Source organism: Musca domestica, unplaced genomic scaffold (assembly GCF_030504385.1).
Source record: "Musca domestica strain aabys unplaced genomic scaffold, Musca_domestica.polishedcontigs.V.1.1 2, whole genome shotgun sequence".
Classification (NCBI taxonomy): Eukaryota; Metazoa; Arthropoda; class Insecta; order Diptera; family Muscidae; genus Musca; species Musca domestica.
In genome coordinates this window covers 27,283,247-27,310,743 of record NW_026712249.1, presented here as the reverse complement: position 1 = coordinate 27,310,743, position 27,497 = coordinate 27,283,247, and the positions used below count along the sequence as shown (strand labels likewise).

At 36.1% G+C, this 27,497-nt stretch overlaps 1 protein-coding gene across 1 annotated transcript in view; it reads left to right on the top strand.

Moving 5' to 3' along the window:
* The window catches only part of LOC101897331 (chaoptin), a 62,042-nt gene extending 39,250 nt beyond the window's left edge, over positions 1–22,792 (top strand). Inside the window, exons 3-7 of the mRNA XM_059122030.1 lie at positions 6,206–9,116; positions 13,214–13,291; positions 13,478–13,681; positions 17,783–17,790; positions 21,204–22,792. Of these exons, the coding sequence (XP_058978013.1) occupies positions 6,206–9,116; positions 13,214–13,291; positions 13,478–13,681; positions 17,783–17,790; positions 21,204–22,376 (4,374 nt within the window). The 3' untranslated portion in view covers positions 22,377–22,792. The remainder of the gene's footprint in view (positions 1–6,205; positions 9,117–13,213; positions 13,292–13,477; positions 13,682–17,782; positions 17,791–21,203) is intronic.
* Positions 22,793–27,497: the final 4,705 nt, after the last annotated feature.

Sequence of the window (27,497 nt, the reverse complement as noted above, 5' to 3'; positions counted from 1 at the left end):
TAAAAGGCAAATCGGACGAAGATATATATGGGAGCTATATCTAAATTTTGATCGATTATTTCCAATTTCAATAGGGTTCGTCCTTGGGCCAAACAAATGATTTGTAGAAAATTTCATCGGGATAGGACAATAAATGCGAACTGTACTTTGTTTACAAAAATACATTTACAGACGGACAAACGGACGGACGGATGGACATGCATAAATTGACTCAGAATGTGATTCTGTGCAGATCATCAAAAATAACTTGGGGTCTATCTCGTTTCCTTTGCAATCGATGCACAAAGACATAATACTCTAATCACCTTGTGGTGTAGGGTATAAAAAAATTGTAAAAATTATGGCGTTTAACTTTGTTGTGTGTCTTAAAAACGATTGTGCAATATTTCATTTCAATTCGACTCTTATTTCACGTTTTCTAAAATTTACATTTATTCAAAATATTGACGTTTTGTGGGAGAGGTGCCAGACGGAGTGGTCCTTTATTTTCCGTCTTGACACCAGGTCTTGTTTTAGTAGAAATTGTGGTTTACGTGAAATGAAAGCTATTCAAAATTTTGTAGTAGAAGTATTAAGATGTGGGAACAATTTTAAGACATTCGGATTTGTATTTCAAATTGTATTCGAGTTATATATTTATATTCGAAAAGTTTACCCTTTGTGGAGGAGGTACTTAATAAAGTTGGCCGATATTGTCCGTTTTCGCACCTGACCTAGCACTGACAAAAATATTGGGATTTGCATTGTTTGCACAAAATTTAAATATTCTTTCTCTTTTATGAGGCAAATTATTTTCTCTGAAAATGTTGACCTTTTGTAGGGGAGGTGCCAGAAGGAGTGGACCGATGTTGCCCATCTCCGAGCTCGATCTAAGATTGAAATTAATATTAATATGCATCAAGTTTAGGCTGAACTAGATACCCGCTTCGAGAGTTGTAGTGCGCACTAGCCAGGCAGACATACGGAGAGACGCAGGGTCTAACCCCATTATTTTGATGAGGCACGTTTCGGCCGTATGGCTGAGGGTAAAAAATACATCAATATGGTACACGTTTTCATACATTTTGTCTATAACTTTAGTCTTCGAAAATTACGTTTTATAGGGGAATTCGGCAAATTCATATGAAGTACAACTTTAGCTCTTCTTTAATAATCTTAAACAACACCTAAAACTTATTCATCGTAAGTGTAAGAAAGCATTTCCTTTCCATCTTTAAGAATGTATCTCAAAGAGCCAACACGCCCTCTTTAGACGTTTTTTCTCCTCTTCGTGCTACCTTTCGTTTACGCCCCATTAGTTGCTGCCTGGTTTGTAAAATGGTAGTAGCAGTAGTGGTGCTGCATGATTGTAGCTTGTCGTAGTTGCATCTGGATAACAACTATTCTACAGCATGTTATCACCCGGGGAATGGTCTGGGCAAAAAAGGTGACATATGTCAATTGCTAACTGCGTGCCAGGTAAAACGTGCAAAATTGCCAAGCGGTAGTCTACGACGCTCTCCTTGCCGGCATATCTATTCCGTGCGAGCACTTTTTCAAATTGAATTTATTTTTATCGGGGAAAGTGCAGTGGGTGCAGCTTTAGTTGTCCTCTTTACATGTGTCTTTCGTTCCTTGGTTCGTTCGTTCTCTGGGTTCCATCTCATTGAATCGATATCGTTTGGTATTACTAGCGGAGATGATGTATGTGGCATAATGGTTAAATGTAATTATTGTAATATTCATTTGTCTTCCTTTATTTCCCGGTTGTCTGTCTACCTTTATTTGAGTTTATACATTTGTATTACACCATGTTCCCCTTTCCGAACCCCTTATGGCATAACCTCTACCGCAATCGATTGCAATATGAAATTTCATTGTGTTTTTTATGCCCTACGTTATTAGAGGAGGAGTTAGGTTGCCCATAGGTGGGGGGTCATTTCACCTGAGACACAATCCTAGGTGCGGCGCCGAATGATGAGATATTCGAATTACACGTTTTGAAGATGGGGCGGAACATTATTTGTAATAGCATTTAAAATGTCAATCAAATATGAAAATATAATCCAAATGTAATTCCAAGCGGAGATTTATGATATTCAATTAGGAATGTTTAAAATTAATAGCTTTTTAAATGACTAGATTTATGGGGGATAATAATTTAAATTGCTCTCTCTAATCCTTATTATGTTTTAGGTAATTTTGGAATTTAAATAGGTGCTCTATTAAATGATTAATATTTCAAATTCAGAATATCAATTAACTAGTTAAGACGATTTCAGTTTTAAGGTTGGATATTTATGAATTTAAATATTAAATTTAAATAAGGACTGGTTAGAATTTCTAAAGCTGGAACATTACATAATTGTTATGCCTTCCACCATAGTATTAGGTTGATTAAAATACTAATTAAATTTGCAACCTATTGCATTTCGTCAGAGTCTCCATGAAATATATATTTCTGGTCAGCATTAAATTCTGGGTGGATAAACTGTCTCCACATGTCTAGGTATATCGCCCATATAACTGTACCTCTGCATTTTCAGTATTTTGTAGATTATAAATTAACTAGCTAAAGGTGTCTCACCGAAATAACGGGTTTGGTCTATTCTTTCTAGTACCTCCCCTAGAAATTGTCAATATTTTTACAGAAAATAATTTACCTTATATAACAAGAAAGGATCATTCTATTTTGTTTAAACTTTGGATATTCTGAATTTTTATTTGTGCTAGGTCAGGTGCAAAAATGGACAATATCGACCTACTCCATCAAGTACCTCATCCACAAAAGGGTAAAATCTTATAAAATGTGAAGTAAGATTCTAATTGTCTTCAAATTTCTAACATCCCAATATTTTTATTAACAAAAGATCTGGTGTGAAGATGTATCAGCTTACTGCATCTGACACGGACAAAATTTTAAAATTTTGCAGCTCGTATAACGCGAAATGAACATCCGATTCCTTTCAAACTCAGAACGTCTCAATATTTCTGTCAATACAAGATCCATTGTGAAGATAATAGATATCTGCTGATATCTCCAAACAAATCAGCGATTATTTATACCCTACGCCACATAGTGGGAAGGGTGTTATGTCTTTGTGCATTTGTTTGTAACATGGAGAAGGAAGCGAGATAGACCCATAGTTACTTTTGAGGATCTTCATAGAATCAAATTCGGAGTCGATTTATGAATGACCGTCCATGTATTTTTGTGAACAAAATGCAAGTCGCATTTTTTATCCGATTGAGATGAAATTTTGCAAACAATATTTGTTTGACCCAAGGACGAACCCTATTGAAATTGGTGATAATCGGATCAGATTAAGATATGGCTCCCATATATCTTCAACCGATTTCCGGTAAATTGTGCACCAAATGACTAATATAAGTCCTAATGACCTGAGTTTTGGTATATTCTACGGAATTCAGTCTAGAAGCAAGTACATCAAATTTGGAGAAAATCGGTTCAGACATAGTTATAGCTCCCATATATATGTTTCATCCGATTTGGGGTTTTAAGTCCCTCATCTGCGTAATTTACACTCCACAAGAACGATATTTGCACCGGACATCAGATGCTGCCGGACATCAGATACTGCTCGAAAATACTTCTGTAAAATTTTATCGAGATTGGTTTAGATTATGACATAGCTCTCATATTTATATTTATCCGATGTCAGGTTTATTGTGCACCAAATGGCTAATATGAGTCTAAATGAACTGAACTTTGGCAATTACGACTTAATTCATACTAGACAGCAATACTTCAAATTTGGTGTTAATCGATTCAGATATATCTATGGCTCCATATATGTGTTTCAACCGATTTAGTGTTTAATGCCCTCACATTCGTAATCTGTATTCGACATTAATTGTAATTGGTACCAGATATCAGATACAGATCAGAAATTCCTCTGCCAAATTTTATCAAGATTGGTTCAGATTTGGATATAGCTCCCATATACACATATCTTCAACCAATTAGGGGATAATTGTGCAGCAAATGGTACATATCAATCCAAATTCTGAAACCTGAAATTTGGTAAATCCAACCGAATTCAGCCTAGAAGCAAGTACATCAAATTTGGTGAAAATTGGTTCAGATATAGCTATAGCTCTCATATATATGTTTCATCCGATTTGGTCTTTAAGTCATATTCGTAATATGCACTCCACAACAATGATATTTGATACCATATATATTATAGAGCTCGGAAATACCTTTGCCAAATTTTATCAAGAACGACTAAGATTTGGATATATCTCCCATGTATATCCTTAAAGCAATTTCAGTTTTATTGTGCTAATAATATCTAATATCAGCCCAAATGGAGTAAACTTCAGGATGTACGTTTTCATTTTGTGGAACTCGGCTCCGATATATATATTTTTTAATATAATCCTTCTCGAAGTGATGTGATGCACTCTATAGCAATGTTATTTGTTATAATATGTCTCCGTCAAATTTAGTGAAAATCGATTCAGAATTGGATATGCCTCCCATATATTCGATACCTCTGAAACCAAACTATAACTGTTCTCAAGCCAAATGTTGATAGGAATTATGATCTACTTCCAGTAAATTCTTTTGTTACGGCAGCTCTATTATATATGCATAGTGGTGTAGGGTATCATATAGTCGGCCCCGTCCGACTTTTGACTTTTCCTTACTGGTTTTTATACCCCACAACACTATTATAAGTTTGATTGGGCTAAAAATTATGTAACACCTCGAAATATTGGTTTTCCACATAGGAAGGTATATATGGATCTTCCTAGCTCGCCGACCGGAGTCGATCTAGCTATGTATGTCCGTCTATCCATGTTAATTTGTAATCACTCTACAAGTCGCAATTATGGCCCGATTCCCACGAAATTGAAAATGTAGGTGGGATTAGGGTCAGAATAGAACTCTATTGTTTTTGGAGATGATCGTACAATATTTAGTGGTTGGAAAGGACCAAAAACTGAAAAATTTCCTGATTTTGCAGTTGCTCTACAGGTCGCAATTATGGACCAATCGAAGCGGAAGTTAGCATGGGGCTAGAGCTTAGGGCTGGGCAGAAGCATTCCAATTTTGGTCGGATAATATTTAGTGGGTAAAATAGACCATAGCTTTTTTTTAAAAAAAAAATACGAAATTTTCCACTAAACCGCGGTTATTTTTTATCCTGGCGAAATCACAAATACCCGAAAATGTCACTTCTGACCGTTACATTGATGCTCATATCCAAAATCTCGCATATAGGTATAGCAAAAATATACAATCTTATATATCAAAGAAGGGAATGTTAGTTAGATCGCTAAACCAAGAACCGCTGGACAGATTTTCACAATTCTCATCAATTCGGAATGGTATCTTGCAAGAAAAGCATAACATCAGAGAAAATGGCGTAAAAATATGCCAATAAAGAAGTGAATATTTTTTGTTACATTTTTTAATTTTTGTCATATTTTTTATCGCATGCGATTTTTTCATTTTGACTTACAATTTTGAATTGTAAATTGTTAAAGTTTTTCTACACCCCCCAACACTATGTGTTGAAGGTTTTATATATAGGTCGCAATTACAATCCGATACCCACGAATTTTTTCATGGGGTAGCGTTAGGGCCTACTGTAATGGAGATTTAAATTAAGAGGACCAAAACAAAAAAACATTTTCCTGAAAGAGGAAAGAAGTCGAGCATATTGAATGACTATTGGATCATACTTAGCTGTAAAATGGACCATGGCTTTTGTGAATTTTTTTCGAATACATAACAACACGGCGGAGTGCGTAAATAAGGGTAAAATCTGGGCAGGCCTCTATGACATTATTTCAATATCGAAATTAATTTGGACATAAGGGGGCTTCCAACATATTGCAGTGTTGTAGGGTATCACATGGTCGGCCCCGCACGGCTATATATCCCAAAAAATTATAATAGACAAATATAAGATAATTAGCATTTAGTACTCTTCGAACTTAGTGTGTATGGCCTAATTTTAGCTTTGGTGTTCACTAATAATATTGTATAAATTTTTGTAACCCTCTAGTTCGTATTTTCAAAAACACAGATACATACTAACATTATCCCATATTTATGGTTTCTATTATGTATGTATATATTTTCATTTATACAAATGTATGTATTGATAATTTCAAGTCAAAAAAAAATATACCTTATATTTAAACATATTATTTAATAATAACGATTATTTTCTCTCTTCTCTCATTACAGCTACCATCACGTGCCCTCAATTCCATGCAAAAATTGAGCGCCCTAGATTTTGATTACAATGAAATTGAGAAAATCGAAGACTACAGTTTCTACGGCCTACGTCTTTCCAAATTGAATATGAAAGGCAATCGCTTGCAAAGCATTCCAGAACATGCCTTTGTGGGCTTGGAAGAGTCTATGCAAGAAATTGATTTGTCCGAAAACAGTTTGAGATCCTTTCCAATGATGGCCTTAAGAAAATTGGATTATTTGCGAATTCTGCGACTGTCGAATAATAAAATTTCAACATTTTACGGGGATATTCAATTGGTGACGAATAATGCAACGGCTGCATCAGCATTACGACTACCTTCACTGACATTTTTGGATTTGAGTTCAAATAAATTCACGGAAATTCTGGACGACTGCTTTCGTACATTTCCCCAGTTGAAAACGTTGTCAATGTATGCAAATCAAATTGAGACGGTGCAGGCGGATGCTTTTAAGAGTTTGAAGGAATTGATGTCTTTGGATATGTCACACAATCGAATTATATCTTTGGATTCCAAAATATTCGATAAAAATAAACGTTTGCAAACGGTGGATTTGAGCCACAATCACATCCACTCGATAAGTGGGGTGTTTTCGAATTTGCCGCATTTACGTGAGATTTTTCTCTCAGAAAATAATATTTTGGAATTGCCCGCGGATGCCTTTACAAATTCCTCGAATGTGGAGGTGATATATTTGGAGTACAACGCCATTGCCCATGTGGATCCAAATGTGTTTTCTTCGTTGGTAAATTTGGATCATTTATATTTGAGGGCGAATTTTATACCCCTCCTGCCGGTTACTTTGTTGGATAAGTGTCAGAAATTGAGTTCCCTGTCCTTGGATGACAATGAAATCCAGGATTTGGAAATTGGTATGTTTCGTAAATTGGAATTTTTGAGAGAGGTCCGCTTGCACAACAATCGCATAAGGCGTATAAGGAAGGGAGTGTTTGAACCTCTGCCCACGTTGCAGGAGTTGCATGTGCAGAAAAATAATATTGAGGATATTGAACCGGGAGCATTTCAAACTTTGTATAATTTGCAGCACATAAATCTACAGGATAATCAATTGACAGTGCTAGAGGATATTTTCCCCAAGGAGGCCAACAATTCGTCGCTGCTCACCATTCAGCTGGAGGCGAATTATTTAAATAAAATCCATGTAAAAACATTCCGGAGGCAGGATAAAATCCAAATCATGTGGTTGAGTCACAATGAATTGTCTCGAGTGGAAAAATCCATGTTCGAGGATCAGGTGGATCTGGCACGCCTCTATTTGAATCACAACTTTATACGGGACATTGATCGTGACACATTTGGCAAACTGAAGGATCTGAAATTTCTCGATATGAGTTGGAATCGCTTGAAACAGCTGAGAAGAGATTACTTTGGAGCCCTGCAAAATGTGGAGGAACTGCTGTTGGCCCACAATTTCATCGAGGCCATTGAGGGTTATGCCTTCAATAAATTGAAAAATCTGAAAATATTAGATCTCTCTCATAACCCTTTGCATCAAATCACCAACGATGTGTTCATGGAAGATTTATCGCTGACCCATTTGAATTTGAAAAATACCTCTTTAAGGAAAATCGAAACCAATACCTTTAAGTCGCTACAAAATCTCAATGAACTTAATTTGGAGCTTAACTATCTCTTGCCGTCCGATATACAAAAACTAGAGTTACCAGGTTTACGCACTTTATATCTATCGCACAATGACTTCACCAATCACATGGAAGCAATGGCCAGCATGTTTGATAAGCTGAGATCGCTGCAGCACCTGACCATGGCCAATTGTTCACTTAGCGCCCTACCCGAGGATATGTTCAACAAAAACACCAATCTGGTTAAATTGGATCTGTGCGACAACCAGCTGACCAAAATGACCCGCAATCTTTTCAATGGCCTGAATGTCTTCAAGGAATTGCGGCTATGTCGCAATCATTTAATGGAATTTCCCCATGTGGCCCTGTACAATTTGAGCACCTTGGAGATATTGGACTTGTCGCGCAATCTCTTTTCCACCATTGATTTTTACAAACTTAGCGGAACTCTTAATTTAAGGCAACTAAATCTAAAGGACAACAAAATCACATCCCTTACCGGCTTCAATGCCGTCAATCTCACCCAACTCGACACCGTCGACCTAAGTGGCAATCATTTGCTCTCCTTGCCAGCCAACTTCCTAAGGAACTCCATAAATCTGCAAAAAGTCGACTTATCCAGTAATCGTTTTCTACAAATACCTAGCTCCGCCCTATCGGATATCTCCTTGCCTAGACTCTCCTGGCTAAATTTAACCGGTAATCCCATCAACACTATTTACACGGTAATCGAAGAAAGATATCCCTATCTCAAGGAGCTCTACATATGTCAAACCAATCTCTCCATACTTACCTCCTACGATTTCAAAGCCTTCAAAGCTTTGCAACATTTACACCTGGTCAACAATCGCATAACACGAATCTCTCCCGGAGCATTCACGAATCTCACCAATCTACTCACCTTGGATATTAGCATCAATGAATTGGAACTTTTGCCCATTGAACGTTTGAAGGGTCTAAATAATCTTCGAGTGCTGAATATTTCCCATAATATTTTACGGGAACTAGATGAATTCTCTTCAGATTTGGTGCAGCTACAAGTTTGTGATTTATCTTTTAATCAATTGGATCGGATATCGAGATTCACTTTTACTCATCTACATAATTTGGTGGAGCTATATTTAATGGGGAATCGTATGACTGTCTTGTCGGTGGATGCTTTCCGATATTTGCGTAAATTGCATATTTTGGATTTGAGAAAGAACTATTTTGAGCTGGTACCCATTGAGGCATTGAAGCCACTGGAGGCGAACATTAAGACGCTACGATTGGAAGGTAAGTGAATGGGAAATATGAAACAACTATGGATTATCGGTTGGCAAAGAATTAGGTAAAGTAGGGAATATTTATAAGAATTACAATATGTTGATGTTTTTAATAAAAAATCGATAGTTTTTGAAGAACATCAGAATCAACATAGAAATCCTATTTTTTGCTTAGAAAATGTTAATTTAAAAGTCCACAATTTTAGCTCAGGTGGACAACGATTTTTTATAAACTCCACCATACAATGGAAGGTATATTAAATTTCTAATTCCGTTTATAACACCATAAAGTATATAAATTCCTGATCAGAATAAAAATGTAATGTGATCTAGCGATGTATAGGAAATGGGCTATATTGGTCCACGCTTAGGTACGTTGAAGATTTCTGCTACCATATTCTATCAAATAAGGTGAAAATTGGGCTCCTTACTAGGTATGTTCTCTTCATGCAGAAAATGTTCGGTGCAGGTCCACCAATTGGTATAGCCCTAATACAATGGTACCTCCAGATCTTCCGTATTTTGAAGGTTTCTGCGACAACATCCAACCAAATTAGGTGAAACTTGTCATTTGGGTTTCTTCAAAAGTATGTTCTCTCCTTGCAAAAAATGTTCGGTTCAGGTCCACTAATTGGTATAGTTCTCATATAACGGTATCTTCCGATTTTCAGTATTTTCTGCCACAATAAATAAAATAGGTTTTTTTACTATTTGTGTTATTTAAATTAAAACGGATTAATATTCTAAGTTAACATGTTCTATTTTTTCATTATTTCACTTTACTTTGTAAACATCGTGGTGTAGGGTATACAAAGTTCGGACGGGCTCTTTTTACTTGTTATTTTTTCAACATTTTGACAATTGGTCAGGAGAACTTTGAAAAAATTTTCGACTTTTGATCCTTAAAAATATTTTAAAAATTCTTTTCAGCAGGCTCTTGATCTTGCTCAAATTTGGTTAGAGGATAATTGATCAACATTTGCAAGATATCTATAAAAAAATCGTGTTCTTTTGTCAAGAGGTCTAGGTTTGGACTATATAGACTTCTTTTTCCAATTTTTATGGGATATTTATTTTACGGATAATGTTGGAATTATGTGCGGGAATTACAGGATAGAGTGGATCGACATACCCCATATTCACATTGACACGACATTGACTTACACCCTAGATCAACTCCAAATATCCTGAAACAGATTCGGTCGAAAGAGACCTAGGGTCTAAAACCATTATTTCGATGAGGCAAGTTTTGGACGTATCAAATAATATATATGCCCTCTGTAGCCACAAGGCTGGGGGTATAATAATAAACGACGTTTGTGAAATTATTTCTTAAAAAATCGTGGTCAAGCAGTCAAATTGTGGTCAATTCTTTAAAAAACCAAAATGTCCGTGATATAATTAAAATTATTTTTTCAAAAACCACAATCTCAACTTCTTGAAAATAATTTCCTGTAAACATTAAGTCAGGAGGTTTTTCCCTTAACATCCATGATTTTGGGGATTAAAAAAAAAAATTCTCGAAAAATTAAAATTCTCAGTCAAAATACTCTTAAAAGATTTTAATATTAGATAAAATAACCATGATCTTTTACCAAGAAGTCCTTGATGAAATTCGGTGTAACAAGTCTTCCTTGAAAAAAAACATATGTTAGGAAAAAATACATTTTTTGATAAGGAGGTCTTTGCGTAAAATCTTTCGCTGAAAAAAAAAAATTGTTGTCGAAATGACCTTGTTAACAACTCTTTTCAAGGGTGTCCAAGCAAAAATAAAAAAAAAAAAACAGTTTTTACCCACAAAAATTCTCTTAAAAAATCCAAGTCTTTTAGAAAAGAGGTCATTGACATTTAAAAAAATGACCTTAAGCCAAGCTATTAACCAAATAAGTAAAATAAATATAACAGGTCAACAATATACAACAACAACAAAAAAAAAACATTAAAAAAATCTTTTAAAATTTATGATCGAAAGTATTGTCCAGAATGTCCACGCGAAAAATTCCAAAAAAGTCACGGTACGGTTTTTGATTATTACGTTTTGGAAAATTTTAAAATATCTGCATCCTTAAAAATACAAATAAATCAAGATTTGTGATAAGAAATACAAATTAAAAAAATACTGCGTCATGCTCTTTTACCACGGAGGTCCTTCGAATTTTTTTTTCTTAAAAATAAAAACATATGATCAAAACTTTTGGCCAGGGTGTCCATGGGAAAAAATCCAAAAAATCACAGTTTTTGGTCAGGATATTCTGGAAAGAAGTTTGAATATCCAGATCCTTAAAATATTAAAAAATGCAAGATTTGTAAACAGGAGATCCTTGAAGAGACAAATTACAAAACTATTGTTACTTGCATCTCTGTTTCTTGCTCCCGGCGAAACGCTTCCTTGAGGTGATCGACAATTTGGTATCTTTTAAGTGCCAACCTTGCTTTCCAAAATACTTCAGACACAATAGTCCATCGGATTGTTATCCTGGATTTTGTTGGCCATTGTGCGCTGGAAATGAATCGAAGAACTTAATTCTGTAACCATTCTTTGGAGGCGCGTGCTGAGTACTGTTGGAATGTCCAAATCTTTAATACACCCTGCAGGATATTTTCGCGATAATATTCGCCATTTATTCTGACATGATGATGATGATTTTAGCGACATTATTCACCGGAATTTTTTCAAATTTGGTGTTTGGAGTTCGTAATGAATACTACAGCCTAATGCAGAAAATTGTCTATGCTGGTTCACGTCTTCCTATAGCCCCCATATAACTGCACCTCCCAATATTCGGTACTTTGATAATTTTAGCGTCATTATTCGCCGTAGTAGTTTCAAATTACGTATTTAGAGTTCGTAATGGAAACTATAGTCTGTGACAAAAATTGTCTATGCAGGTCGAGGTCTTCGTATAAGCCCCACATATCAGTAGCTCCCTATATTCGATATTTTGACGATTTTAGGTATAATAATCACCGAAATTGTTTGAGATGTCGTTGGTATGAAGTTGGTAATGGAAGCTACAGCCTGTGACAGAAAATTGTCTATGCAGGTCCAGGTCTTCGTATAGCTCCGATATTACGGTACCTCCCTATGTACGGTATTTTGATGATTTTACCTACAATATTTACATTTTATTTCAAGCTTAGAATTTGAATATGGTAATGGCTTGTGACAAACAATGCCTATGTAGGTGCACGTCGTACAGACCCTAATATAACGGCTATATTCGGTATTTTTAAGATGTTAGCAGAACTTTTGGCGAATGTTATCTTTTTTTGAAAATATCCAAATACATTCCAAATGGTGGAGAGTATTCAAAGTTCGGTCCGGCCGAACTTACTGACTCTTTACTTGTTTTATCTCAACCTGTATGATATAGAGCTAGAATAATTATTTTTAAATTCATAATTCTTGGAAAAGTATACCTTGTGGTCCTTTAAATATGTTCCTATTATTGGTCAAAGATTGAAAAATATTTAGACATTAGAAAAATTTAACCAACTTGCCTATCTCTTCGCATTATATGGGGTAGCATAAGAAATGCACCTCGTTATCATTCACAAATTGACATTTCAACTTAGTTCGATTTAAAGAATATTCATATTTTAAGAAACACCCCTTTAAATATCTCCCTCATTAAATATGCCCTAATTGCTACATCCGTAATTGTCGCTCAAATTAATTAAATCGCAGTGATTTAAAATATTTACATAACCCAAATAAATGGCATTTAATTTTTTGGCAATAATAACACGAAATGTTTATCCTCTTCATTCTCTTTTCATATCTCTCTCGCTCTCTCTCTCTCAATTTGTGTAAAACCAACTGGATGGACCACAATGTGAATTGCATGCAACCTGGAATGCGATGACAACATTGCCATTTCATTGTGTCCACCGTCCTGCCCGAAAATGACTGCGTGGACATTAATTAAACTGTACGATGTGGAATATAACTTAATCGCCTGACTTTATCCACACCGCAAAATTTTTGGCTCAATTCCTCGAACGCTTGGCCAAATATATGAATTACATGATGACACCGACCGACATCATCAACACCACCACCAACAACAACAACAACACCATGCATGTTGGTGTCCATTTCAACAGAAAATCCACTGCATTGCAGTTGTGATGCCCAAAAACTCTGGGAATGGTTACGTGATCATCGCAAATGGTCTTCATGCACTACCGCCAGCTTAACATCATCCTCGTCGACTTCATCATTATCGGGTGGCTCAATATCACCCTCCTCTTTTGCAACGTCATCGCTGTCGTCATCCTCGTATTCCCTGTCGTCGCCATCATCGTCTTCATCATCATCGTCGTCTTCTCTCTCCTCGGTAATGATGTCATCGGGCGATAACATAAATTATTTAAGGTGCGAACATCCGGCTGAGTTGCGTGGCAAGATATTTGCCAAAATGGAGCCGCAACAATTCTGTGATGCACCATTAATACCAAAAATTGCCATACAGGATATCCAACCATATTCGGTTATTGTATCCTGGCAAAGTCGTGAGCATTTAGGATTAAACGGCTATGAAATTGTTTATCATGCCATTGTTGGTGATGGCAGTGGCGGTGGTGGAGGTGGTAGCAGCAATAGTGTTGGAGGTGGTATGGGCGGTTATCCGGACATAGATGAGGTAAGTAGAAGTGCATGGGCATACAAACTATATAAATAAATGCATGCATACGAACACATGCCTATATATGTATATAATTACTGAAATTGTCATATACATAGTATAGGGCTAGGATTCACTATCTTTTGAAATTTAAAACATAATATGGCCATTGAATTTTGACAGCTGGGTTTGTAAAAATTCGAATTAAAAATGCACTAAATGTATACATGATTCAAAATGGGGTGTGTATTGGTATTAAGCCAACGCGTGAAGCTAGAACTTGTAAAACTTGGAATGAATTTCAATCCTGCAGTGTAGAGATAAATACGGCCGCAGGTTTAAAATTCCAACCAGCAGAGTACAAAATAATGTACCATAAACATTGGAAGGAATTTGCAACTGTGATAAGCTAAATGGACTAACGAAGATGTCTTCAAGAATTCAGAATGAAAAATGTTCTAAATATTTAACCTTTGGAATTGATGGACGAATGTATGTACAGGGTTGCCCATATTCGACGGACGCATGGGCCCATTCCAATCGACGAGGATTGTCCGCAGGCAACATTCTTTGCGTCAATTGAATTTTGTACGGGAACAAATGCAAATCAATGCGAATAATCCGTTGTAAAGTGGACCGAGCCATGCCCAACTGCTGAGAACGGCGTTTTTGGGATGTTCTTGGGGACCTCTCAACACTGGCTCGTACGGCAGCGATATTCTCGGCCGATCGCCTTGGTCGACTTTTATATGGCCTCTTCGGATTAGAACGAGCCTTACCAGTCGAAAATTTTGTTTTCACAATTGACTTCTTCTGTTGAATGTAAATTTCAAATAGAGCGCTCGCGTAGCGTGTATTGGTTCATGGTAAAAATCTGCTTGGACTGACGCTTCAAACGCGGTATGTCATTAAGCGATGTGACATCTCTGTTAAAAGTTATGGCATTGCCAGATGGATCCGTCGAATATGGGCAACCCTGTACACCCTATTTAAGGTATAATCCCCGTGTAACTGTACCCCCGATATTCGGTATTTAGAAATTTGCGCTCTATTTTTCATCGGATTTTTTTCAAGTTTGATTTCCAAGGTTTCCACTTACCCTGACAGAAAATTGTATAACAGTATCTCCCTATATTCCGTATTTCCATTATTTTAGCTCCACTTTTCGCCGAAATTATTTCAAATTTGGGAGTTCCCAATGGATGCTCTTTTCTATGACAGAAAATTGCCTTTTCAAAACCACGTCTTCATATAGGCCACATATAACGGTACCTCCTATATTCAAATTTTTTATGATGTGCATTTTATATAATGTTTTTTATACCCTACACCACAAGGTGGTCAGGGTATTATGTCTTTGTGCATTTGTTTGTAACAGGCAAAAGGAAACGAGATAGACCCATAGTTCCTTTTGATGATATGCATAGAATCACTTTCTGTGTTGATTTATGCAGGTCAGTCCGTCTGTCCATGTATTCTTGTGAACAAAATGCAGATCGCATTTATTATCCGATTGAGATGAAACTTTGCAAACAACATTTGTTTGGCCCAAGGACGAACCCTATTGAAATTAGAGATAATCGGTAAAAATTTATATATAGCTACCATATATATCTTCGTCCGATTTTCTTTTTATTGTGCACCAAACGTGTAATATCAGCCCGAATAGTATGAAATTTTGCACATAAAACCAAATTAGACCAAATTTGATCGAAATCGGTTTAGATATAGCTATAGCTCCCATATATATTGTTCATTCGATTTGTTATTTTTGTCCTCCGCAGCCGTAATATGCACTCTGTAACAACAATATTTGGGGAAATATATCAAATGCAGCTCAGAAATACCTTTGCTAAATTTTATCGAGATCGGTTCAGATTTGGATATAGCTCCCATATATAACTTCGTCCGATTTACCTTTTATTGTGCACCAAACGTCTAATATTTGCCCAAATGGGATGGAATTTGGCACATACTAGAAGGTAGTATGCCAAATTTGGTGAAGATCGGTTCAGATATAGCTATAGCTCTCATATATATTGTTCATCCGATTTGCAACAACGATATGCAGGAAAATATATCAAATACAGCTCAGAAATATCTTTTCCAAATTTTATCGAGATCGGTTCCGATTTGGATATAGCTCACATATATATTTTTTCTGATTTCAAATTAATTGTGCACCCAATGGGCAATACGAGTCCGAATTTAAAAGATACAAATGCTTCGACATATTTAGTCCTTTGAACTTTAAATTATAATTGTAATCATAGCGTGTATGATTGAATTCTCCCATAAAAACTTTTAATTATTAAGTGGAGCTCAACTAAATTAGCAAAGTGGTGTAGGGTATCATAAAATCGGCCCGCCCAACTTTAGGACTTTCTTTACTGGTTTTTCAATAGAATTATCTCAAACATGGTATTTGTAGGTCGTGTTAGGCACTGTCCTAGAGCAGATAATCTGCTATAGAGGTCTACGTTTTCTTATAGACTTATATATTCAGAATTTTTAATAATATAGCCGCATTTTTCAGCCGACTTTCTTACGTCTTGCAAATTTCTTCGAAATGGTGGAGGGTCTTAAAGGTTTGACCCTGCCGGTCGCAGCTGTTTTTTAACCATGGTATATGACAGAGCAGAATTTATATAATTCTTGGAGATTTGAACTAAATGTGCCCAGAAATATATCATTGGTTATGAAGAGCTATTTTGAATTGATACCAGCTTCAAGATTGGTCTTATAAAGATTGGTTTTTTAAATTCTAAATTTTATTGACCAAGAAAAGCAAAATTTTACAAAAAAGAATGAATAACAAGAATATTAGAACTGGTCATGTGTAAGTTTGGGATAAAGCAGTGGATGTCGAGATATGCAATATAATACGACAACATCTGATAGGGCTGGAATTCTGAACGTTTTATGTGTCGTTGTCAATGTGAACGATTTTTTAGAAGGATTTTACTATATGTGTACGAAAATTAACGCTGGATGTTAGCCTAAATTGTGGGGATGGATCCACCATTTTAAGTGTTTCCTGAACACACAATTAAAAAAGCTGTAATTCTCCCGGGCCGAACTTTGAATACCCTCCACCATTTGGAAGGAATTTCGTAATTTTCAAAAAAAAATAAATAAATAAAATCCGTTCAATATTCTGTTAAAATCTTAAAAATACCGAATGTACCCGTTATATTAGGGTCTATTCGACAACTTCTGTCATGAGTCATTACAATATTCAAATGCGAAGCTTAAAAAAATAGGTGAATAATGTAGCTAAAATCATCAAAATACCGAACATCGGGAGGTACCATAATATGGGGGACCTGCACAGACAATTTTCTGTCATAGGCTGTAGTATCCCCTACGAACTTCAAATGCCAAATTTGAAACCATTTCGGAGAATAATGTCGCTTAAATCACCAAAATACCGAAAAAAGGGAGGTACCATTATATGGGGGCTACACCAAAACGTGGACCTACATCACCCTTTTTTAATACCAAAAGTCCTGCAGACATAATACACATTTGAGTAAAATTGTATCAACCTAATTCATTTCGTTCGGATGCTAAAGTGATTTTCACAGACGGTCAGACGGACGGACATCGCTAAATCGACATATTTATATACTTTGTGGGGTCTAAAATATATATTTCGGGGTGTTACAAATGGAATGAAAAATGTGCGGAAAATATTTCTGTAAAAAAAATATTTTTTTCTATTTCCAGAGATTAGTTAAATACTATCAGAAACATTTTTACGAAATTTTAAAATATTCGACAACAGTTTTCGCCATGAAACATTGAATATCCGAAATATGCAAAATATGTTTTAGGATTAAAGTCTTAATTTCTGTGAATTCATCCCGAATGGTCGTAGTATCATAGGTAAAGGAAAAAGAAATATTCAAATAAGTCTCTGCAGATTTAAAATCTGTGTAAATAACATATACATTAATTATCCTAATGTGAACAATCTTTCCTAATTGAATGATATATCAAAAAAAATCCATAAAAATTGAGAATTAAGAGAATAGGTTTTGAAGAGTTCACGATGTATTTAAAGAATATTCCTTAGAATCCCACAGTCCTTCCCACATAACAGCCCTGTACATTTTTCAACTGTTGGGTATATATTTATGCATGCATTCCAATGCCGCGACCCATGCCTATTGTTCGCTGGCAGCTCATCAACATACGTAATGGATCTGTTTTAAACTATATGGAGGTGGTTTTGGGCGGTTGACAGAAATCATTTTAAATTTCATTACATCCTGTTGTTGCCATTCATGCCACTGTTTCTTTTTTGGCACGCTGAAACGAAATTACGAACAACATAAAACTGCAGTTACACCAGCTACTGTCGTAAATGTTATAGCAGCGGCAACAAAAACAACAACAGCAGCAGTATATAGCTATAAACATGTGCGGAATCCAACAACTACAATCATTGGAGGAAAAGTGACAATTTTTACTGTTGGAAAATTACTGCAATAAAATTAACAATAATTACACATACGGGGATAGGCCTAAAGCCCATACACAGATTGTATGCAAGTATGTGAGTGTGTGTGTGTGGGTGGCAGTTTTTGTGTGATGGGAGATACTACAGCCTCCTTGTTTTACGCTTGTCAAATGCATCACTAAACGGAAATAGGCCCACAATGACACGCATTGACTCATTTGAATGTCCTTACGGGCAGGGCGAGAAGAACAGTACAGAACAAACGTGTACACAAAGATATGGCACATCCGACTCTTAATGTTCCATGTAATTCGGTACGTGTTTGTAATTGACAATGTTTTCGACAATTTCGGTTGAATGTTTTTTTTTTTTTTATTTTACATTTTATTGCCGTAATTTGAGCTGAGATTTAAGAATGATGAACATATTGAAATCTTTGCTTCAATGAACTTAACTACATAATTTCGGGGTGGGGTGAAATTTGCATTTTAGAGTAAATATTTTACAATATGATTATAGTTAAGTAATTGCAAGTAAATTTAATGGAAATGAGTTGGAGTATAATTTTATTTGGACCTCTCATCACAGGGGGTTACATCTATGAGTATGAATACTAATAACTCACTTTAAATCAAAATAGTAAAGAATGTTGACACATTATTTTTTTTTTTAAATTACTCAAACTTTAAAAGCCCCCACATTGTATATAGAAATATTTATATCAAATTTAGGTAATTTAGGTCAAAATTTTTTAGAGAAAATAATAATATCTTTTAATAATTTTCAAAGGCTTCCTGATCGGAAAAAATATTTTATATTTTTGTCGTATACTTCCCGGTCGAGAGTATATTTAAATATTCTTTATGATCCGGAATGGTATATTTTTTTCTGGACATGAATGTGATTTCAAGATAGCAAGGTAGCCAAGGCCATTCTGTCTGAAAATCGTCATATTTTAAGGCGTCCTAAATGCTTTTAAAATTTATTCTGTAAATATTTCTTGGACTAGAATTTTTAAATTCTATTTCAATTTCAATTTTTTAAAATTTCGTAGCTATGACCTCTAAATTTTTTAAATATATTTTTCAAAGACTTTTAAATCAAGTGTCGAAACGGGTTTTAAAATTATTTATCAAGGACTTCCTGACCCTAAATCGAGCATATCTTAAAATGATATTGAAGGACTTCCTGGCCAAAAATCATGGATTTTTTAAAAAAAATTTTGAAGGATTTTTTAAATAGTTTTTTTTTTTAATAACTCTCTATTTTATTGCCAGGCCAAAAAATGTGGATTTTCTTAAGCGTTTTTCAATAATTTTCTGTTCAAAAATTTTTTATAAATATTGCCAAAAATCGTGGAATTTTTTAATTTATTACAAGTCTTCTTCTGTCCAAAACTCGTGAATTTTTGGGGAATATTTCTCAATTATTTCTGGGCATAAAATTGTGGATTTTTAAAAATGTTTTTCAATAATTTTTTGTACATTTTTCATGGACTTCCTGGCCAAAAATCTTATTTTTATATCCTACACCACATAGTGGTAAGGGTGTTATGTCTTTGTGCATTTGTTTGTAACATGAAGAAGGAAGCGAGATAGACCCATAATTACTTTTGAGGATCTTCATTGAATCACTTTCTGATTCGATTTGTGCAAGTCAGTCTGTCCGTCCATGTATTCTTGTGAACAAAATGCAGGTCGCATTTGTTATCCGATTGAGATGAAATTTTGCAAACAATATTTGTTTGGCCCAAGGACGAACCCTATTGAAATTGGTGATAATCGGATCAGATTTAGATATAACTCTCATATAACTTCAACTGATTTCGGGATAATTGTGCACCAAATGACTAATATAAATCCAAATGATCTATATTTTAGTACATCCCACCGAGTTCAGTGTAGAAGCAAGTAACTCAAATTTAGAGAAAATCGGTTCAGATATAGCTATATCTCCCATGTATATGTTTCATCCGAATTGGGAGTTTAAGTCTCTCACATGCGTAATATGCACTCCACTACTATGATATCTGGTACCAGATATCAGATATAGCTAAGAAATAAGTGTTTAGAATGTTGTCAAGATCGGTTCAGATGAAGATATAGCTCCCATATATATATATATATCTTTATCCGATATCAGGTTTCTGGGGCGTCAAATGGCTAATATCAGCCCAAATTGACTGAAGTTTGGCTATTACGACTGAATTCATCCTTTAAACCAGTACTTCAAATTTGGTGTAAGTCGGTTCTGATATAGCTGTAGCTTCCATAAACCGCTTTGGGGTTTAAAGTCCCTCACAAGGAGTAATATGCATTCCACAACAATGATCTTTGCTACCAGATATCAGATACAGCCCGGAAATCCCTCCGCCAAATTTTATCAAGATCGATTCAGATTTGGATATAGCTCCCATATATATCTTTAATTGTGGACCAAATGGCCACTATCAGCCCAAAAGTCCTGAATTTTTACATCCGACCGAAGTCTAGAAGAAAGTACATCGAATTCGGAGAAAATCGGTTCAGATATAACTATAGCTACCATATATATGTTTCATCCGAAAGTTGATCTACTTGAAATAAATTATTTTGTTACAGGAGCTCTGCTAAATATGCATAGTGGTGTAGGGTATTACATAGTTGGCCTAACCGACTTTTGACTTTTCCTTACTGGTTTAAGTCCTCTGTAGCGGAAAAAGAATTTGAAATTATATAATAAAATATATAAATATACCCCACAACATTTTATTTAAAAAAATTGTTTTCGATCTTTCTATCCAAAATTTTTTCTAAAAAAAAATTAACGACAGCCTTGGGGCATGAATATCCAAGTTCAAAATATCCCCTTCATGAATATCCCCTTCCAAACATCCAACACACATAAACAATTTCTTAATATAATGTCATAACTTTGTGCCCACGTACCTTACATTTAAGATTTGTCCATTTCATCTTATCTCATGTCTTCTGTGTTTTTTTTTCTTGTTTTTCTTTTGTTACAGATACGCGGCAAACGCCTCAATGGTTCGGCACATTCAGCCAAATTAACAAAACTTAGCCCAAATACACGTTACCATATTTGTGTTATCGGCACCGGTAATTGGCTATCGGAGCCTGTGGCAAACGCCCTACAAAGGATACATGTTAACGATAGCTTCCTTATGGCGCCACGTGATGAACCCAACGCAGCAATGTATCCCTTTGCCTCCGCCTCCTCATCCTCGTCTTCGCCATCGTATTCCGTGCCGGAGGGAGCCGGCTATACACCCTATCATTTATCGTATACGGGTAGTTTGTTTAATACAAATAGCATGACCTTTGGCGAACATCCATCGCTGGCCCAGCCACAACAACAGCAGGCCCTAATCGAAAACACCGTGGCCAGCGACAATGCCCTGCAAGAAGTTCTCAAAAATTCACGTTTTTCCACCTGCACCGATGTCCAGACACTCGACTCAACGCCCAGTGTTATCACCGACGAAAATGGCCTGGCCACTAATGGCTTCATCCATTCCATACTTACACGACGTCTCGGTCTGATTGTGGGTTGTTGCATGGGCATCATTGTTTTCATCGTCATGATATCTGTGCTGAGCTATGTGAAGCTGAAGAAACAACGCATTGAGAATGCCAAACGCCAGGCCGCTCTGCCACCCGATTACATGTCCTATCGTCATTTCTCAATACCTAATGAGGAGTTGCTGAGAACTGGGACGGCCGGTACGGTCATGTCAAGTGTGCCGAGTGGCATTAGTGCTCACATCAGTGGCACAAGTCTAAGTACGAGTGCAACGACAACGGCCACGGCCACAACACCTCTTGGAATTTTAAAAGTAACTGAAAGTCTGAATAGTAGCATGGGTGTGGGTGGGGGTGGCATTCCTGCGACAACAGCAACGTCTACCGGTAATGCGGTTATGGCTGGAGGCAATGGAACTTTAATTTCAGTCTCTCAGTCGGAGAGTGGTGCGGCGGCCGCAGCGTCTGTAACAACATCGTCGTCGTCTGGCACCGGAACAAATAACCATCATCACATGCCAACGCATCATCACAATCACCATAACCATCAGCACGCTTCCCAACAGCATTATCAACAAGGAAATGGCAATGTCGTTGGCTATATGGCGGCAGGAGTCGTGCTAGGTGCAAATCATTTAAATAACGTCGCCTGTTAGTAGTCGTTAGTTGTAGCGGATAGCTGGAAGATGGGAGTTCTGTGAAAGAGCTGTCCTTTTATGCCACACTAGGATGTTGGTGGTTAAATGCTGATACCAGATTCAATTTAAAAAAGAAAATAAAAAACCCTAACAAGTAAGGAAAAATAAAATGAAAAATAAATTGCGAAATATTATAGAATATGAATATCTTTAGTTATTTTGTAAAAGTGTTGTATGAGTGTGAGTGTGTGAATTTTGTATACCCTTTGTATGTGTGTCTGTGAGGTGTGTGTGAGTGTACTTTTATAGATTTTATTTTATATATTTTTTCATGCAGTCAGACAAAGATTTTATAAAGATTTGGCATTTGAGACAAAGCTTAAATGTAGTTGAAATGTGCACAGTGAAGGGAATTTTACTCTTTTTTAATTAATTTCATTTAGCTATAATTATTCTTAACAAATTAATTTTTTGTTTTGTTTTTCTTGAAGCACTAATGGAAATACTCCAGAATTAGAAATTTTATATAAAAAAGATACTAAAAGATGAGATTTGTTTGATAACATTTAATTATACCCTTAGCTATATGGCTACAGAGGGTATATATCATTTGATATGGTCAAAACGTGCCTAGTCGATATAACGGTTTTAGACCCTAGGTGTCTTTGGACCGTTCAATACATCCGTTTCAATACATTTGGAGTCGATCTAGAGATGTCCGTCCGTCCGTCCGTCTGTCTGTCTGGCGCACGATAACTCTCGAAGGGAGTATCCGATTTGGTCCAAACTTGGTACATCGTAATATTTTTGTCAAACTTAGTTCGAGTTCGGAGATGGACAATATCGGCCCACTCCTTCTGGTACCTCCCCACAAAAGGTCGAAATTTTCAAAAACTATATTTTTTCACAGAAAGAGAAAGAATAATCCGATTTTGCTCCAACTTTGCAAATCCTAATATTTGCGTCAGTGCTAGGTCTGGTGCGGAAATGGACAATATCGGTCCACTACATTAGGTACCTCCCCCACAAAGTGTCAAAACTTTAAATAATTACAACTCTCATAAAATGTGATGTAAGAGTCCGATTGTCTTCAAATTTCACACATCCCAATATTTAAATTAACCCAAGGTCTAATGTTAAGATGGAATATATCGGTTCACTCCTTCTGGTACGTCCCTCACAAATGGTCGGATTAAAAAAAAATTTCACAGATAGAGAAACGATAATCCGATTTTGGCCCAACTTTGCAAATCCAAATATTTACATTAGTGCTAGGTCAGGTGTGAAAATGGACGATATCGGTCCATTCCTTCAGGTACCTCCCCCACAAAAGGTCGAAATTTTGAATATCCCTTAAGCTCCTAAAACGCGTTTAGACTTGACACATCTGAATATTTCTATCAACACAGGATCTATAAAAAAATGGTAGAGATCGGACCATTCCTCCTGGTACCTCTCCAAAGTTTTGAATAACCAAAACGTTTATAAATCCGAAATAAGCGTCAGATTATCTTTATATTTAACACATACCATTATTTCCACAAACAAAACATCCGTTGTGAAGGTGGGATATGTCGGTCCACTCCTTCTGGTATCTTCCCTACAAAAGCTCAAAATTTTGAATATCCATAAAAGTCATAAGAAGCGAAATTGACATCCGATTCTATTCAAGACTTGGTACATCCCAAAATTTCCATTAACATAACACAGTCCAAACCTAGCACGTCGCAATATTTATATCATATTTATTTAAGTCCGATACGAAATGACCAATATTGACCCATTCCTTCGGAACCTTCTGCATAGGGGGTTAAACATTTGAATAATCACAACAGAAGTAAAAATATTTTTAAATAATCGAACATTGGCTGAGGGTATACATCTGTCGGCAAAACCGACCGATACTTTTTTACTTGTTTTTTATTAATTTTAATATGTCCTCTTTGGATTTTATTATTTTATTACTTTAAAATAAAGAAAACCCGGTTTCATATCGGACCTAAAAATATACAGGGTGAGCTACAAAAACTGCAACAAAGTCAAACGCCATAATTTTTACATTTTTTTCTTTTAATTTTATTGAATGAAAGCAAAAAATGTCGGAAATAGCATCAAATTTTAGAATAAATTTACATTTGTGCGAATTGGTCACCTTTGGCACGAATTATGACCTTCAAACGGCCAATGAAACCTGCACACACTGCCCGAATGTTCCTCTGCAGTATCTTGGCCCATTCCCGGCGAAGCCCTTGCTTGAGGTGATCCACACTTTTGTATTTCTTTGTGCCAACCTAGCTTTCGAAAATAGTCCAGACACTATAGTCCAACGGATTGGTTCCGGAGATTTTGGTGGCCCTGGTGCGCTGGAAATGAAGCGAGGAACATCATTTTGTAACCACTCTTGGGAGGCGCATAATGGAGCTCAGTCCTGTTGGAATGTCCAAGGTCTGCGGCCAAAATGTTTGCATGCCAAAGGCTTTAACACACCCTTCAGAATATTTTCGCGATAATATTCGCTATCGGCTTTTTTTCTGATGCCACGGTCGATTAATACGAGCGGAGAGCGACCATCGGCTGTTATGGCTGCCCACACCATCACCATGGCCGGCGCTTGAGTTCTGGTGGCCAACCGAAGGTGCAAATTTTCAGATAAACTCTTTGGCACGTAAACACGATCATTTTGTTTTTTTTTCACTTACTGCTAGACAACGAATGCTTTTCATCGGCAGTTCACAACTTTCGGCCAAGCGAAGCAACTCTTTAGCTCTTTCGAGTCTATTTTCTTTCTGTTGCGGTGTAAGTTCTTGCACCTTTTGGAATTTCAATGGCTTTAACCTAAGCTAATTTTTCAATATTTGCCGAACCATTTCTGCTGATGTTGCTGTTTTCTTCCGCCCACTTCCTTGACGTCGGGCTACGCTACCAGTATCACTGTAACGAGCAATGGTACGAGATACAAAAGATGTATTCACATTTAAGTGCTGGAGTGCTCTAACGATTGCCATTTGTGGTTTTTATGACAGATATAAGTATCGAAAATTGTGATCCATTGGTGGTCAGGTAGAATGGGTTTAGCAGATATCTATCATCTTTACAACAGATCTTGCGTTAGCAAAAATGTTTGGATGTGTGAAATTTGAAAAGAGTTGGATGCTTATTTCGCGTTTTATGAGCGTTTTGAATTTTAACATTTTGACCCATCTTCACAGCAGATCTTGTGTGCGAAGAAACAATAGGATGTGTGAAATTTGAAGAGAACCGAATTCTAATTTCGGATTCTATGCTCAAAATTTGGATATTTGTGAGGGCGGTACCAGAAGGAATGGTCCGATTAATACCATCTTTATAAGAGACCTTGTGTTGATAGAAATATTGAGATGTGGCAAGTTTGAATGGAATCGAATATTAATTTCGGGTTTTATGAGCTTCACGGATATTCAAAATTTTGACCCATTGTACCAGAAGAAGTAGATCGATATATCTCAACCTCACACCAGATCTTGGATTAAAAAAAAAATGTTGTGATATGTGAAATCCGAAGATAATCAAACTCTAATATCAAATTTTATAAGAGATATAATTATTCAAAATTTGGGACTCTTTGATGGAGCAGACCGATATTGTCCATTTTCGCATCTGACCTAGCACTGATGCAAATCTTAGGCTTTGCAAATTTTCGAGCTGACCGATATACCGTTATATGGAGGCTATACGACGACGTAGACCTGCATACGAAATTTTTTGCCATAGGTTGAAGTACTCATTAAAATCTTCCAATACGAAATTTGAGCCGATTCTGGTAAATAGTGTTGCTGAAGTCATCAAAATACCGACTATCGGGAGGTACCGTTATATGAAGGCTATACGAAGACGTAGACCTGCATACGATAGGTTGTAGTACCCATTAAGATCTCCCCATAAGAAATTTAAAACGATTCCGGGACTATCGAGAGGTACCGTTATATTGAGGCTATAAGAAGACTTGACTATTACGAACTTCAAATACGCAATTTAAAGTAATTCCGGTAAATTATGTCCCTAAAATCATGAAAATACCAAATATCGGGAGGTACCGTTATATGGGGGCTATAGGAAAACGTGGAACGACATGGCCCATTTACGAACTTTGTATCTGGGAGAGAACCTTGTAGTTGGTATACATTTTTATCGGCATTTTAATATTTCATCGCCCAAAGAAAATCATCCCATTGTGCAGGCATTAGAATGAAGCCATTCTAGCGATAACTAATTCTGCCAACAATTTTATTTAGCCATTGCAACTTTTTTTGTTTCCATGTTTTTTTTTTTTGGCTTAAACAATTTTTGTGGTTTATTTAAATGAGTTTTAAGCTCTTTACTGTTCTTTTTTCGTATTCTTTTCGGCATTTTGATGTTTGTTGTGGTGGCTTCCTTTAATTTCATTTATCGTTATATTTTGTGCCAAGCTTACCTTAAGGCCAGCTCCTGTCATCAGTATTATCATCAACAGGATCTGAAAGACAGAAGAAGACTCCGTTTCGTTGGTTGGTATTTGCCTTCATTTATTCTTTCTTTTGTACACTTTTTCTGTTGACTTTTAACAATTTGTTGTTTCCTTTATGTTTTTCGTCGTCATCGTTGTCGTTGCTGCAGCTGTTGTTGTTGTTGGCACATCTTAAGCTACTTCATTATGCCATTCATTTATGTTCAGGGATAATGCGGAGGATTTTGCACTACCGTGTAACAATAATAATAATTGTAAATAAGTAGCAAATGACAGCAGGGTAGAGGGAAGAATAAAATGTATGGCATTGGCAGTTCTTTGGTTTGCTGCTCTACTGTTACAGATTAGTGGCCATGGCAAATGACTTAAGGAAATCTTCGCTATGGTTTTGGGAAAAATGCATTTCAATTGCATTACTATTAGCTGCTTTATTTTGCTGGGTTTCAATTTCACGAGATTGTGAGATGGATTTGGGGAAATTGCTGAATTACAATTTAAATGATTGAATTAAAATAGTAGTAAATAGTTTTGTAAGAAACATTTAGAGGATCTTCTAATGAAAATGCAAGGACCTCCAAACAACAAATTGGCGGTTTTTAATAACATTTTTTTCAAAAATCTTCTAAGCAAATATCCGTGATTGTTTAGAAAACAAA